General features: G+C 43.3%; 2 protein-coding genes across 6 annotated transcripts in view; one reads left to right on the top strand and one right to left on the bottom strand.

The window, feature by feature from the left end:
- Positions 1–14553, top strand: part of hhat (hedgehog acyltransferase) — a 428216-nt gene that overhangs the window by 122390 nt on the left and 291273 nt on the right. The window lies entirely within an intron of this gene.
- Positions 3170–14553, bottom strand: part of ccdc88ab (coiled-coil domain containing 88Ab) — a 98007-nt gene continuing 86623 nt past the window's right edge. For 2 of the 5 annotated variants that reach the window (XM_079511730.1, XM_079511732.1), the window contains 5 exons: positions 14042–14095; positions 11464–11550; positions 9870–9959; positions 9121–9404; positions 3170–8388 (listed from right to left, as the gene is read on the bottom strand). In XM_079511730.1, the coding sequence (XP_079367856.1) occupies positions 7468–8388; positions 9121–9404; positions 9870–9959; positions 11464–11550; positions 14042–14095 (1436 nt within the window). In that variant the 3' untranslated portion in view covers positions 3170–7467. The remainder of the gene's footprint in view (positions 8389–9120; positions 9405–9869; positions 9960–11463; positions 11551–14041; positions 14096–14553) is intronic. The other 3 variants (XM_079511731.1, XM_079511734.1, XM_079511733.1) reach the window with 3 other exon arrangements.

Genomic DNA, 14553 nt, shown 5'->3' with positions numbered 1-14553 from the left:
TCAACATTTGTGCTTGTATATTGTGTTTCTCGTTTGTCTCTGTTTTGTACAGCACTTTGGTCAACCTTGGTTGTTTTAAACATGCTTTAGAAATAAAGTTTGATTTGATTTGATCCTCTTTATTACTCGTTTAGCGTTGAACCCAGTACATCACATGTCTGTGCTGGAGAACCCAGTACCTCACCTGTCTATGCTGGAGAACCCAGTACCTCACCTGTCTGTGCTGGAGAACCCAGTACCCCACCTGTCTGTGCTGGAGAACCCAGTACCCCACCTGTCTGTTCTGGAGAACCCAGGACCCCACCTGTCTGTGCTGGAGAACCCAGTACCCCACCTGTCTGTGCTGGAGAACCCAGTACCCCACCTGTCTGTGCTGGAGAACCCAGTACCCCACCTGTCTGTGCTGGAGAACCCAGTACCCCACCTGTCTGTCTGTGCTGGAGAACCCAGTACCCCACCTGTCTGTGCTGGAGAACCCAGTACCCCACCTGTCTGTGCTGGAGAACCCAGTACCCCACCTGTCTGTCTGTGCTGGAGAACCCAGTACCCCACCTGTCTGTGCTGGAGAACCCAGTACCCCGTCTGTCTGTGCTGGAGAACCCAGTACCCCACCTGTCTGTGCTGGAGAACCCAGTACCCCGTCTGTCTGTGCTGGAGAACCCAGTACCCCACCTGTCTGTCTGTGCTGGAGAACCCAGTAACTCACCTGTCTGTCTGTACTGGAGAACCCAGTACTGCCCCACCTCTGTCTGTGCTGGAGAACCCAGTACCCCACCTGTCTGTCTGTGCTGGAGAACCCAGTACTGCCCCACCTGTCTGTGCTGGAGAACCCAGTGCTACCCCACCTAGTATCGGTTTGTGTGCTGGAGAACCACAGTACCCCACCTGTCTGTATGTGTGTACCTGGATGCTCTGGTATGCAGTGGCAAGTCCTGAGCACCTCCACTGCAACAGCTTTGGTAGCAGGGTCCTGAAGCACACTATCCAAAACACCACAAACATCGCTACAAAAGGTCCGATCCGATCCATACTCACTCAAACACTTGTTGAAATGTCTCTCACACTCTGTTCTCCTCCAGGCTAGCGTGTTAGCCCACCATATAGTTAGTCAGTTGGTGATGGTAGAACTACTGAGTGAAAACCCCACCCTGGCTCTTAATTTGGTTTAGAGATTACTGAAGTAATAACCAATGTTTAAACATCAATGTTTTCACACATTTCTCTCGCTCTCAAACAACTTCCTCCTCCTTTAGTCACACCCCCTCTCAGAACCTGGTACTGTAGGTTGCCTACAGTTTATTGACCCTTAATTGGCTCCCCAATGACCATTGTGCTATTTTTTCACGTCAAGGACCACCAGATTAATAGATAAATAAAAATATTAAATATTTCAATTTATTCTCAATATTTTAAGATGTACAAACCAGGAGACAAATCTACTTTATCGACATTACTCTGTCCCAGCAACACTCTCGCAGAATCTAGCACCAGTAACCATAGGACGTCAGCGACATACTGTATGCTGCCCGACGTCTGCACCATTTGTAGGATTTGTGTACCATGTCAGAATCAGAATCGCCTCTATTGTTTATTGAATGGATCCCCCTTTTATATGGACCCCAGGAAGATTAGCTGTCGCCCCGGTGTCAGCTAATCTTCCTGGGGTCCATATAAAATACATACAAAAAGTACATTACAAATACATTCAACAAGATTAAATAAATAAAAATTCATAATTACAATTTATTTAATTAATTTATTTAACATAAGAATTACATTCCGGTCATGTGGTCAGCTGTAACAAGTGTTCCTTTAAAGCATATTTTAAAGATAATTTATTTTGTGTTATATTAATGTTAATTAATGTTCCAAAAAGATATTGATCGATACATAACTGTTTGTTGAAGGAGGTTCGTTTTTGGAGCAGGGAGTGTTAAATGACCGAGGCTAGAAATTCTGGTGTTATGATTATGTCTGTCACTTGATTTTAATAACTGTTTGAAGAAGTAATCTGGTGTTTGATTTGAAATTATGTTTCTAACAAACATGAGGACACTGCAATGGAGTTTGTTTTTAACCAGGACAGGCGTGTATGCATATATTCAATATTTGTGCGAGTAGAACAATGAAGTGCCAGTCTAGCAGTTCGGTTCTGAACAAGTTGTAGTTTGTTCAGGTCTGCTTGAGTCGCCGCTGACCATACAACCGGACAATAATAAAGGTGACAAAACACCAATGACTGCATCACTTGACCCATGACTGAGGATGTCAAGTAAGTGGAGCACTTCCTGACCATGGCTATACCTCTACCCATTTTAGTTACAATGCCATCAATATGGTCCGACCATGACAATTCACTGTCCAGTAAAACTCCAAGCAGTTTAGTTTTCTTAACCTGTTCTATTGGTATATAAACTAGCACTGAAACTAGCACTGTATAGTGTCCGCCGTAGTCTGAAGACCCACCTTTTCAGACTCCATCATGGCCCATAGCACTTTTTAGATTTAGATAGCATTTGAAACAGACTTATAGCATGTCATGTAGACAGCACAATAATTGCATTGTATGTAGTCATAGCACATCATAGTACATATGTATAGCATAGTATAGTATATATGTATAGTTAATATGTATAATGTCATTATATAGATATGTTCTAGTTACGTTCTTAGCTTACGCATGTTTCTTGATAAATGCATTTTATATATGTGATGTATTCCCATACTTTTGTTCTTGCCTAATGTAAATCGCTCTGGATTAAGTCTGCGTCTGCTAAATGCCTAAATTGTAAATTGTATACCTGACATTGATAGATGCAGCTGAGGGTCACCAATAGCATATGCCTGGTGCCAAAAACAATACTTTTTGTTTTGGCAACATTCAGTGCTAGTTTATTATTATTGGCTCCAATCAGGATGGACTATCTTCCTAAATGAACAAACTCTGGCTACAGCCAAGAGGAAGTGATGCCCACAATTCACACAAAGGCTCACGGGGCACTGGAAACAGGTGGATATAAGTGGTGGATATACACAGTCCTCTTCAAGCAATCCACTAACCAACACGGATCAGTATCACTGTATGTAAGGCCAGTCTATCCACTGACATTTCAAACTTTATTATATTTTTTAGATTAACTGCAGACAGACAAGGAAATGAAAACAAGAGTCTTGAGAAGAGTTTTAATCAGTCACATCAAACGGATTTATGTAAAAGTGGGAAAGGAAGCAAACACTGGGTAATCATGTTCATCACACAAAAAGAATGTGGGAAAATTCTGCACATCCCGGAGTATTCCAGGCCACCTATATTCCAATATTTTTAGTGCCATGTCTAACAGTACAGTAAATATATCATTATGTACCATGTAACACTAGGCGTTTCACTGTAGGACGTAGTGCTGATCTAAAACAAGGAATGTTATGTTCTAGTGTGTCTAGGGCTATATATCGATCTGAGATCTACTACTGTGTAAAAAGGTTTGGATCAATGGTGGGGTGTAGCCATGGCACACAACTGCAATATATGTGACCTGGAACCACACCATTATCAATGTCACTTCTCATATCACACAACCGCCACGTACTGTATGAATGGCAGTCAATGGACACCAATCACGCAGTAGGAATGGCTTCCCATCCGAGTTATTTAGGAATCCTAAAGACCCCGCCCCCCACGTTGTCCTCCATAAATTGGGCAAGGGAAGCAGGGTGATTGGCTAATTGATTGCTCCATGCAGATTGTGATTGGTCAGTCAAGTTTACCTTTTTTCTGTAGTTCTTTGTGTTGACATGCTTTGAAATGTTCATGTTTGTGTGAGCATGGCTTGAAGCAGTAAGGCCAGCATTTGGGTTGGTTCCACAGTACAGATGTCACTGTTGGATTTGCATGCTGTTCATTTTACATAGTCTTTTCACTCTTTTGTCAACATAGTCAAAATGGCAGAGAACAAAAAATGTCCAAACGGTTGTGAAGTCCTCAGAATCTGGTCTACAAGCTCTGTGTGAATGTTGGCACTGTTAGCAGTCTGTGGAGACTAGTGCACATGTAGGAGTTCATCACACCGAAGGACATATGGCAGTGCAATTTGCCACAGGAGTCCCTTATAGAAAAAAAAGTGTCACCACATGGTGATTTTTTTTAAAGAGAGATTTTAGTTTGTTTCCTTGATTCAAGGAAGAAAAGAAAACATAAACAAAGGAACAAGGAGAAGGAAGTCACTTTCTTCTACCGGAGTGTCCTGTTTTTTGTTTCGTTTTTTTGTGAAGAAAGCAGAAGGAAGAAAGAGCTTTACAATCGTTTCTCACTTAGAAGTGTCAGTAGAACAACTCTACTAGGCGTCAGACACACTGTTCCAAGGACACTTTTCTGAGTCCCACGTAGAAGGAAGAGTAGAAAGTCCAAAGGCAGAGACAGGAGAAAGATAGAAAGACAGAAAAGGAGGAGAACAAGATTAAAGTTCAAAGCAGAATATCAGTATAGACAGAAAGGCAAATGTACAGACAGACACCAGAAAGTAGCCCGATTCTACATGCATATGCGAGGGGGACAAGGGGGAAGGATTTCAGTGTTACACTGAAGCCATGCAGTAGGACAGCAACAGGAAGCACTCGTGCCACAAACTTGAAAAATTGAAACGACACACTGATTTGGTTTCTTTCAAGTAGATTTTTTTTTAAAGAAAAGAAGAAAGAAATCTGCTGTCACCATTACACAAACTGGATAACTGGAGGGAAGGGTGTGACGTTCTCTTTGAATCACTACAGGACTTCTCACAACGGGCATTGTGTACAAAAAAACAGGTTGAACAGTTACTCATCCATCCGACGCAAAGTGGGTTAACGCCACATAATGCCATGCAGATCAGAATCCTGCCATGCCCTTTGAGTGTGATACAGTAGGACGTTTTGGCACCTGCCAGGGCAGTGGGGCTCAGGACAGAGGGGGTGGGGGTAGGGGTAGTGATGGACAGGGCAGTGGGGCTCAGGACAGAGGGGGTGGGGGGAGGGGTAGTGATGGACAGGGCAGCAACGGGAGCTCAAGAAAATGTGAGGGAGAAGCACGTGCAGCGGACCGAGATGGACGACATCTGTTGCACCATATTTCAGACTCCCAGGAGTACGCGTCCCCCCTTGGCCACCTTTCCCCTCTCTGTGCCAGACTCTTGTGGAGGTGCATTCACTCACCACTCGCTCACAGAACGGTAGCACACAGTCGACAGGGGGTGGGGGTGTGGATTAGGAGTTTTTCTGTGCCTCCCCACTCCTGCTTTTTGACTTTCTGCCTTCCACATCTGCAGGACAAAGGCAATTAAATTACATCATGAAATAATTAAAAGGCAGTATGTCCAAAGTTGAGGGTTCCAAGTACTGCCTTACTGTATAGCGAACATCAAGATAAATACAGTGGAGCCATTTCAATTCAGTATATAGAAAAACAATAGCAGAAATAAATAAGGGTCTACTCTACACTATACATGACACTGCTATCAATAGCGCGCAAAGCAGTGCTGTCTCTTAGTATAAGTTAAAAATGCTGCAAACAATCTGTACAAGATCTTGTCTAAAATACATTAAGTCATCAAAGATTATCCAATCTCAATATGCTGTGCACGTATATTTTATGGTTTCCAATGGACCCTTTTCACAGTTGCCAATTTTGGTAAATGTAGCTGAAGGCAATAATGTCAATAGGTGTGTTTTACCGTATTTAAGTGTTTAAACTGTGTGACAGCATGAAGTTAAAGATGGAGTGACGTGATTTTTTAAAAAACCTTTTCTGTTTTGTGTGTGTCTATGGAGTTAACATTACTCTAATGGACCCCCAGGTGTGGTTATATCCAAAATCTCCCATGTGTATTTTTGGTTTCTTCCTGAAACGAAATACCACCACTTTAGTGACATCATCCCTCCCCTAACCCCTCTCCCATTATTATACAACAGGTGTGGATGAGGCTTAAGTTCAGGTGGGTGGTGCTAATGTGAAAAACACGTATACTTAATGAACTGGTGGGTGTGGCCACATTAAAACATAATTTTGACACTTTCTTGAAGGGGGGGGGGGGGTAACTCCATCTTTAAATATACACAAGCTGTTTGTGCTGGCACACAGTAACCCCTAAATGAAACGTACCCACAATGCATGTCTTTACCTTCAGCTATAATCAAAGGATTCTTATATTCAAATGAGTTCAAGTTCGCTTCGTTCACAAAATGGTCTGATCATCGTATAAACTCTTCAACTTGCTGTATTGTCCCTGTGTTTCTTCATCACCACAGTGCACCTACAACTCACCCAGGACATTCATATTCCCCACCTATTCCCATAGGGTGTCTGCATCACCCTCCTCAACTACAGCTGTCCCCTCGGATCGTTTTGCGAAGGAAACCTTTTTGCGTTGTCAATTACCCATCAGTTAAGTCAAGATCTAACTAATCAAAACCCATCAGCACGGTCTGACTCAGTAGATTAATTAAAGGAGATTAGAGAAAAAAAAGGTGTCAAAAAATATCATCAAAATGAAAAAATGAAAACAACATTTTGATATCAGCAATCAAAATGAGCAATTTGGATCGGATAAATACATAATAAAGCCATGCAGTTTAGTGGTACAGTAGAATTAGGTTGAATACAATGTGCTTTGAAAACAAAAGACAGGATTTCCCCCCACATCAATACACCAAAAAATAAAAGAAGAAGCAGGAGTTGAATCTATTATCTGACACATTGGTAACCAGTTTTGTAAAGAGCTAAAGGATTAATATAAGAGCTTCCTTGACATAATGCATGGAATTAGCTCTTTGGGTTAAACCTGAAGAAACCAAGGGGCATGTTAGCCACAAGCTAAGTCCATCCTTAGCTTGCATAGGAGAAAATAGTAAAAATCTAAATGTCAAGGATACCCTTTAAGATGTAGTATTTCGTCCCTCTAAACTAAAGTCTAGACTTGAGACAACAAATAGATTTTGTTGTGGGGGGGGGGGGGTCATTTCCACAGGTAAAAGCCTATTTTTCAAACTTTCATTTTATCAGACTACTATTTAAGACTGCAATGACTCAGTTTTAGAGACGCTTTCATAAATGGTCTTATTTAAGGGTTGAATTTCTAAATGGATATAACCAGAGCTTAAACTGAACCAAAATAAAGCAGATAATAGTCTTGGTACGATGTTAGCCAGCCAAAAGAAGAGATTTGATGAGGTGAAGTAATAATATGGACTCATAAAAGGAAAGACCCACCACACAGAACAGAACCAGAGAAAACAGTAGCATGTGGGGAGATGACGAAGCAGCGATTCACCAAACAAGAAACAGAATGAACACGACAGACAGATGGTGCTCGGATAAAAATAAAATAAAAACTCATGCAGAGGAAGAGTCCAGTCCTTCATTCATCCCTTCATTCTCCCCTCTTTGTTTAGTTTCTGACAAATCAGTTCAGCAAGCCTGAACCCCACCCATGTTATTCAAATACACCCATACTCATACCATAAGGACTGGTTATCCTCTGGGCTGAGAGGAGGTGATTGGTCAGCATCAATCCCACAATCTGGATTCATGCCCTCATTGTACGTGCTCTGATTGGCTGAGTTGGGTGTTATTTGACCATTTGATTGGCTGTAAACCAGCTGGGATTGGGCGGGAGAATGGCTGATATTAGGCTCATGGTGCACTTTATTTTGAACTGGAGGGCCACTGATGTTACTAACTAGAGTTGGGTTAAGGGACAGGAAGGGGAGGTTTTGGCCTGCTGACTCACTAAAGATGGAGTCCATGAACACTGACTCCACGGTGAAGGAAGGGCCAAGGAAGGATTCTAGGGTGGAGAGGTCTGGGTCCTCCAAGCTATGACAGGGCAGGCTGACTGACTTGGGGAAGGGGAGCATGTTGCTAGCGTGAGGGAGGGGGGTGCTGTTGTGGCAGTACTCACTGGGGGTTGGCTGGGAACGTGCCCCGGACTTGGCGGAGGCAGCGGGGGGAGTCGTGTCAATAGACACAGGCTGCCGGTTGTCCTTGGACAGCATGTCGTGGATGCTGGTACGCCGGGTGGTGCCCTCCGCTGTGGAGATGACGCTGCTGGCCCGGGGCAGCGTGGAGGACGCTGTAACGTCCAGACGCTCAGAGACAGACATGGCTTTGCCCTGAGACGACAGGCTGGGACGCACCTGGACAGAGCCCTTCACACGAGTGCTCTCCGTCTTCCGCAGGCTGGGACGGCCTGGCTGGCCACTGGACCTTGGGGGGCGGTCCGAGCTGACCGGCACCGCTCTCACACTCACTGAGCGCAGGATGCCCCGCCCCTTTGTGGCAATGCGTTCCTTCTGCACATGCTCAGTGGAAGTGGAGAGGTGTGGAGAGTCAACGGTAAGGCTCTCCTGGCTGCCAGACTGCAGGGTAACAGAGGAAACAGTAGAATGTGTACATGAGAATATGATTATGTATTTTTACAATACATTTAAGACTTAAGTGTTATGTACTGGAACTCAAAAGTTGACAAAAGTTGAGTGAAAAAAATAGGCCAATTGAATTTAAAGCCAGAACAGAACCAACCGAACTGATACAATTAATTACTTATAAATAATGTGCCTTGCCCAAACATTAAAGACATGGGTTACATCCAAAATGACTACTACTACATGCTATATTCTAATCAGTATGCTATTTTTCAACATACTTTTGAGTGCATACAAGTATTGTTGGACATACTAATGAGATAACACAGAATGTTTTGAAAGCACCCCATCTTGTGACAAAGGAAGGTACTACATGTTCCCATCACTGTGTATAGCTTTTCAACTATTAACTAGTAGAAGCACTAATGGACGCTGCGATGGAGGTTTGTCCTCCATGTAAATTCTCGTGTGTTTATGTTGTCGCATCATTGCATTAATAATAATGGATTTTATTTATAATGCACTTTACATTTGTCAGAATCTGAAAGTGCAAACAAAAATAAACATCACACCACTAAAAACATGTAAGGAATGGAAACAGCATATAAAACATGAGGGCACAGAGCCTAGAGGCAGAGGCTACATTCATACATGTAGTAGCGTAGAATACACTGTTGCAGGCACAGACTATGATTTAATGGAAAACAGAAAACAATGGGTCTTCACCTCAGCAGGGTCAATGCCCTCGTCCAGGAACTGCTGGAGGGATAGCACCTCGTTGCTATGCGGGGACGCCGTCTTCCTTAACTGTCCGGGGCCCGAGCTGCTTGCCAGGCTGGACGGGTCCATGGACCTGCGCAGCTGCTGGGGGCTCTGGTGGGAGGAGCGTGATGTGGGGGGCTGCTGGACAGGACTGCTGCCATTGCTGGACCACACCTCCTGGTCCAGACTCAGACTGAACTCCCCGCTGCTCTCACTGTGGGGCCTGCTCAGACTGCCGTTGACCGCGCCTGGAGGGAAAATCAACACAGACAGTGAGATTCAGGCTGCAGTGATATTCAGCATGTATGAACTTATCTTGGGTTCCCTAGATCTGTGGTTCTCAAACATTTTAATTGCTCACTCGGAGAGTGTACAAATGGAACCAAACAGACTCGTAAGGGACCATTTGGAACCCCCTCAAAGAAGCCAGAGGGTCCCTGGACCCTACTTTGAGAACCACAACCCTGGATCAAGTAGGAATTACTCTTACATTTCTAACAACCATAAACATGAATCCAATGACCCTTTTCCCATAGGATACGATACCAGCCTCACATAAAAAAATATTATAGCCAAACATCAAAGAGAGAGCATTGAAATCAACAGGAGAAAGGGAGTGAGGGAGGATGGAAGGACAGGAGGTGTAGTTAGATAGGAAAGGAGGAGGAGAAGTTAAGAGGTAAGAAATGGATTAGGGCTTGAGAAGAGTCTACCTTTTCCCTCCAGGGGAGAGGCGAGGTGGGAATTGTTGTTACTATTACTACTGGTGGTCTTGTTGCTATGGAGACTGGAGGGTCTGGAGGCTGGGTGGGGGAAGAGAGGGAAAACACACAATATATAGTTAGAGGACAGCGCACACACAGAGAGAGAACACTTCCTGCTGGGGCAGCAGATGGTACATGTCAGTCAGGAGAGTCAGCACGGTGCCAGGACACAGCCGCAACATGTCCACTCACCACAAGTCAACAATAGAAATCTCCCTTCAAAGGGATCTTTTGTCAATTTTACACATCACAATCTGTTAGCTTGCCATGGAGTATTTCAGTATTACGCAGCATGTGAAAAAAAAGGAAAAAAAATAAAGGTTCTGTGCCTGTAGAGTGAGTCAGATTACAGACAGTGATGAGACTTTCCGACTGTTTGTAACTCTGATGGAGTACAAATGGAACCAAATTAAGGATTTTATTGTGTATGTGGTACAAGGAAAGGAGAGGAAGCAAACGAAGAAGAGAGGTGAGGAGAGAGGAAGAAAGGAGTGGCTGAAATTAGGGTAGAGGACAAGGGAGGGGATTTCTACCAGGTCGCTGAAGCTTAACTTAGGTCACCTTCACACCTAATACTTCGGTAGACTCGATGCGAATGGGCGGAGAAGTTGGGATTCTTGCATATTTAATTTGCTGCGGTTTGCCTTCACACTGCGCTGTCATCCGCAGCAATCGGAAAGGCAGCAGGGACCTTTATCAATGTGTTCAATTCATAAACTAGCCTACACAGTGAAATCTATGGTGTTAAAATTATACTCATACCCCTACTCCCCACACAGTGACAGCACACCATGTTTACAGACAGACACAATATTCTTTAGGCTACACTGCAGTGTTTTTATATGTTTCCTTAAGCAATTGATTAATGTACTCGTCCTCATATTTCGATCAGGGCTTCGGTCTCCTCATTCGACCACGTCTCACCCGCCACATTGTTTGCTTCATTTCCTTTATTTTCTGCGGATTGCATTTACACCTGCACCGAATCGAAGTACACCTGCACCGAATCGAAGTACACCTGCACCGAATCGAAGTACGATTGGAAGCGAAGCGAAACCCCCGTTTTTTGGCGGAGTAGAATGCGGTTCTTTGAAAGATTCGAATGAGTCTTCACACCTGCCAAGCGAAGCGCACTTTCTGACAATGTGTAGCAGGATTCGTTTTAATCGCAGTAAAGCTTTCTGGTGTGAAGGCGACCTTATACTCCGTCGCACGCTGGTGTCGCTCACTTGCTGACAAGATTTTACAACATGTAGCATCGTGACACATTGTGAGCTTGTAGCTCGGCTCTTGTCAGCAAGCGACACCACTGTATGACACATTATAAATGACTCTTTAGGTGAGAGCCAGATCCAGGATGTGGCTGGCTGGTGGTGACATCACCAACACGACGAGAATCAACAGTGCTGTGGACAGTAACATATTCCAGAAGTATTTGAACCCATCATAGAAATAATCCCTTAAAAATTATACTTTTATATTAGGAAAAACAGCCCATTGTGACCCAGAGTGTGGGAATCGGTGCTGAGTGAAAGACACTTACTGCAGATGGCACAGGGCACTCTGCACACAGTGCTCAGCTCCTCAGGAAATGCACACATGGACAGTGTACTGATGTGCACCTGCCGCCCTGATGCACGCACACAAACGACTCATCACTGACTGCGATACAGTTAAACTTATCACATGTTCTGATGACCGGCGCTAACTTCTCAGTTCTTAGATAATAATTAACTTCTAAAGCATATAAAATCATGCTCTGAAGCCCTGGATGGATGTTCTCCATGCTCGAACTGACCAACCTATTTTCTTTTTAATAATTTTTATCCCACGATTTTGTAACCCTTTTTTCACCCGTGTCAATTATCTAATGTGATCCTGGGCCCTGAGCCCCTCCCCCTTAGAACGCAGCAGAGAACACAGACGTCACCAAGCGACGCCCTTCTGCACTGCAGCGAAATACAAGGTTCATTCCCACTCCTATGCCACATTTCCTACTCGGCTCGCCCAGGCTCTTTTCTTTCCTTTGAAAAGAAAATACCTGAGGTCCCGAGGCTATAATGAGCTTGACCGTTCACAAAGTTGGGAAGGACATATGGATGGATGGACGGACATCGCGAAAACATAATGCTGTCTACCGGCAGAGCCATAAAAATGCTGAGGGAATGTTAGTAGCCATTAAAGAGTTATTGATAAAAATGTCAAGTAAGTGCCAGTCATAGCACTAAGCAGAGTGGCATCTACATTATAATGTATACCCGGGCATCATCAACAAGTGGGTGTGTGAGTGGCCATTTCCTCTGGTCAATAAACAACAGTAGACTAATGGACACTCAGACCTGTCTACGGGATTTTTCGTAGCCCGGTTGCCTCCGGGCTGCTGCTAAAAAAGATTTTAGATTTCTATATTGATATATAAACGTCTTAAAACGTGTACATGTCTTTAGCATCATAAGTGTTAATAGGCGAACATTCAGTGAAAACAGCAGCTCTACAAGCTCACGGCTCAAGATTGTGAGCCGCCTTGTATATCAGCTTTTTTTGGCAAAGAGATTTGGTGTAGAGGGGAAAAAAGAAGGGGAACAAGTATACCCCGGTCAACGAAGTATACTATAGGCCCTATACTAATTACAGGCCCTGGCCTATAGTATAGTATACTATAGGCCCTATACTAACTACAGGCCCTGGACTATAGTTGCGAACGCAGTGAGCATTTACTATGAGACCCAGCAGATCATGTCTGTGTGTGTGTGTGTGTGTCTGTGTGTCACGCTGTAACACCACCCGCCCACCACCAGAGGGCGCAGCTGTATCACACACAAAAACACACACACACATGCACGCACGCACGCACGCACACACACACACACACACGCACGCACGCACGCACGCACGCACGCACACACACACACAAAAAACTTAACTTAAAAAAAAACTTAACTTAAAAAAAAAAATTAAAAAGGAAAAACGCACACACAAAAAACTTAACTTAAAAAAAAACTTAACTTAAAAAAAAAACTTACAAAGGAAAAACGCACACAAAAAACTTAACTTAAAAAAAAACTTAACTTAAAAAAAAACTCAACTTAAAACAAAAAAATCAAAAGGAAAAACGCACACACAAAAAACTTAACTTAAAAAAAAACTCAACTTAAAAAAAAAACTTCAAAAGGAAAAACGCACACAAAAAACTTAACTTAAAAAAAAATTTACTTAAAAAAAAACTTAAAGAAAAAACTTTAAAAAAAAAAACCTAAAAAAGAAACACGCACGCACGCACACATACACACACTAAAAAAATAACTTGAAAAAACATTTAATTTAAAAAAACTTTAAAAAAACTTAACTTAAAAAAAACCTTAAGTACGTAATTTATTCTAATTGTTGTTATTGCAATTTACGAGCTGCGTTCGCTTCCCGCGTTTGCGCGTCTTACTTGTATAGTATACTATAGGTCCTATACCAACTACAGGCCCTGGCCTATAGTATAGTATACTATAAGTCCTATACTAACTACAGGCCCTGGCCTATAGTATAGTATACTATACTTCCCTATAGTATGGAAGTATACTATAGATCCTATACTAACTACAGGCCCTGGCCTATAGTATAGTATACTATAGATCCTATACTAACTACAGGCCCTGGCCTATAGTATAGTATACTATAGGTCCTATACTAACTACAGGCTCTGGCCTATAGTATAGTATACTATAAGTCCTATACTAACTACAGGCCCTGGCCTATAGTATAGTATACTATACTTCCCTATAGTATGGAAGTATACTATAGGTCCTATACTAACTACAGGCCCTGGCCTATAGTATAGTATACTAAAGGCCCTATACTAACTACTGGCCCTGGCCTATAGTATAGTATACTAAAGGCCCTATACTAACTACTGGCCCTGGCCTATAGTATAGTATACTATAGGCCCTATACTAACTACAGGCCCTGGCCTATAGTATAGTATACTATACTTCCCTATAGTATGGAAGTTGTTAATCTAAGTGTGGGGTCTGCTGAGGACATGACCTGCTTTTAAAGCCATTTAATCCTTCCTTGTCCAGCTGTGTGTCACCTTTTGTATTTCTTGACTTTGGGCATTGATAGCTCCTTACCTTGAAGTCTGGGATCATCCGAGGACCCTGCTACATCCTCACAGGACGCATTGTCTGTAGACAGAGATAAGATAAGACAGAAAATGTTGTGTTGTTATGAGGGTTAGGAAACTGGGGCACTCGGGTGACACAGGAGTAAAGTTTTTGCCCACCACTGTAGAGACTAAGGGTTTGAATCCTCCACTGTGCAGCCGGCTTGGCCGGACATACCAACAAACTTAATTTTCAGGAGGGAAGCCGGGCAAAAAGGGCGTTCTTTGTCACTGCACTAGTGACTCCTACAGATTGGTCAAGGGCATCTGTAAGGGCTATGAGGAATAGGGTGTGCCTCCACACGCCATGTCCTCCTGGTGAGGCTCCTCACTGGCAGGTGAAAAGAAGCAGCAGGCGATATGCATATGTATTGGAGGAGGCATACCGTATGTGGTTTCAATAACATCCCCAGGTCAGTAAGTATGTGGGGAAAATCAGGGAATTGGCATAATGACTGAATTGGGAGAAAAAGGGGGGAA

Source organism: Electrona antarctica (genome assembly GCF_951216825.1).
Source record: "Electrona antarctica genome assembly, chromosome: 10".
Taxonomy (NCBI): domain Eukaryota; kingdom Metazoa; phylum Chordata; class Actinopteri; order Myctophiformes; family Myctophidae; genus Electrona; species Electrona antarctica.
This window is presented reverse-complemented; position numbering and strand designations above follow the sequence as displayed.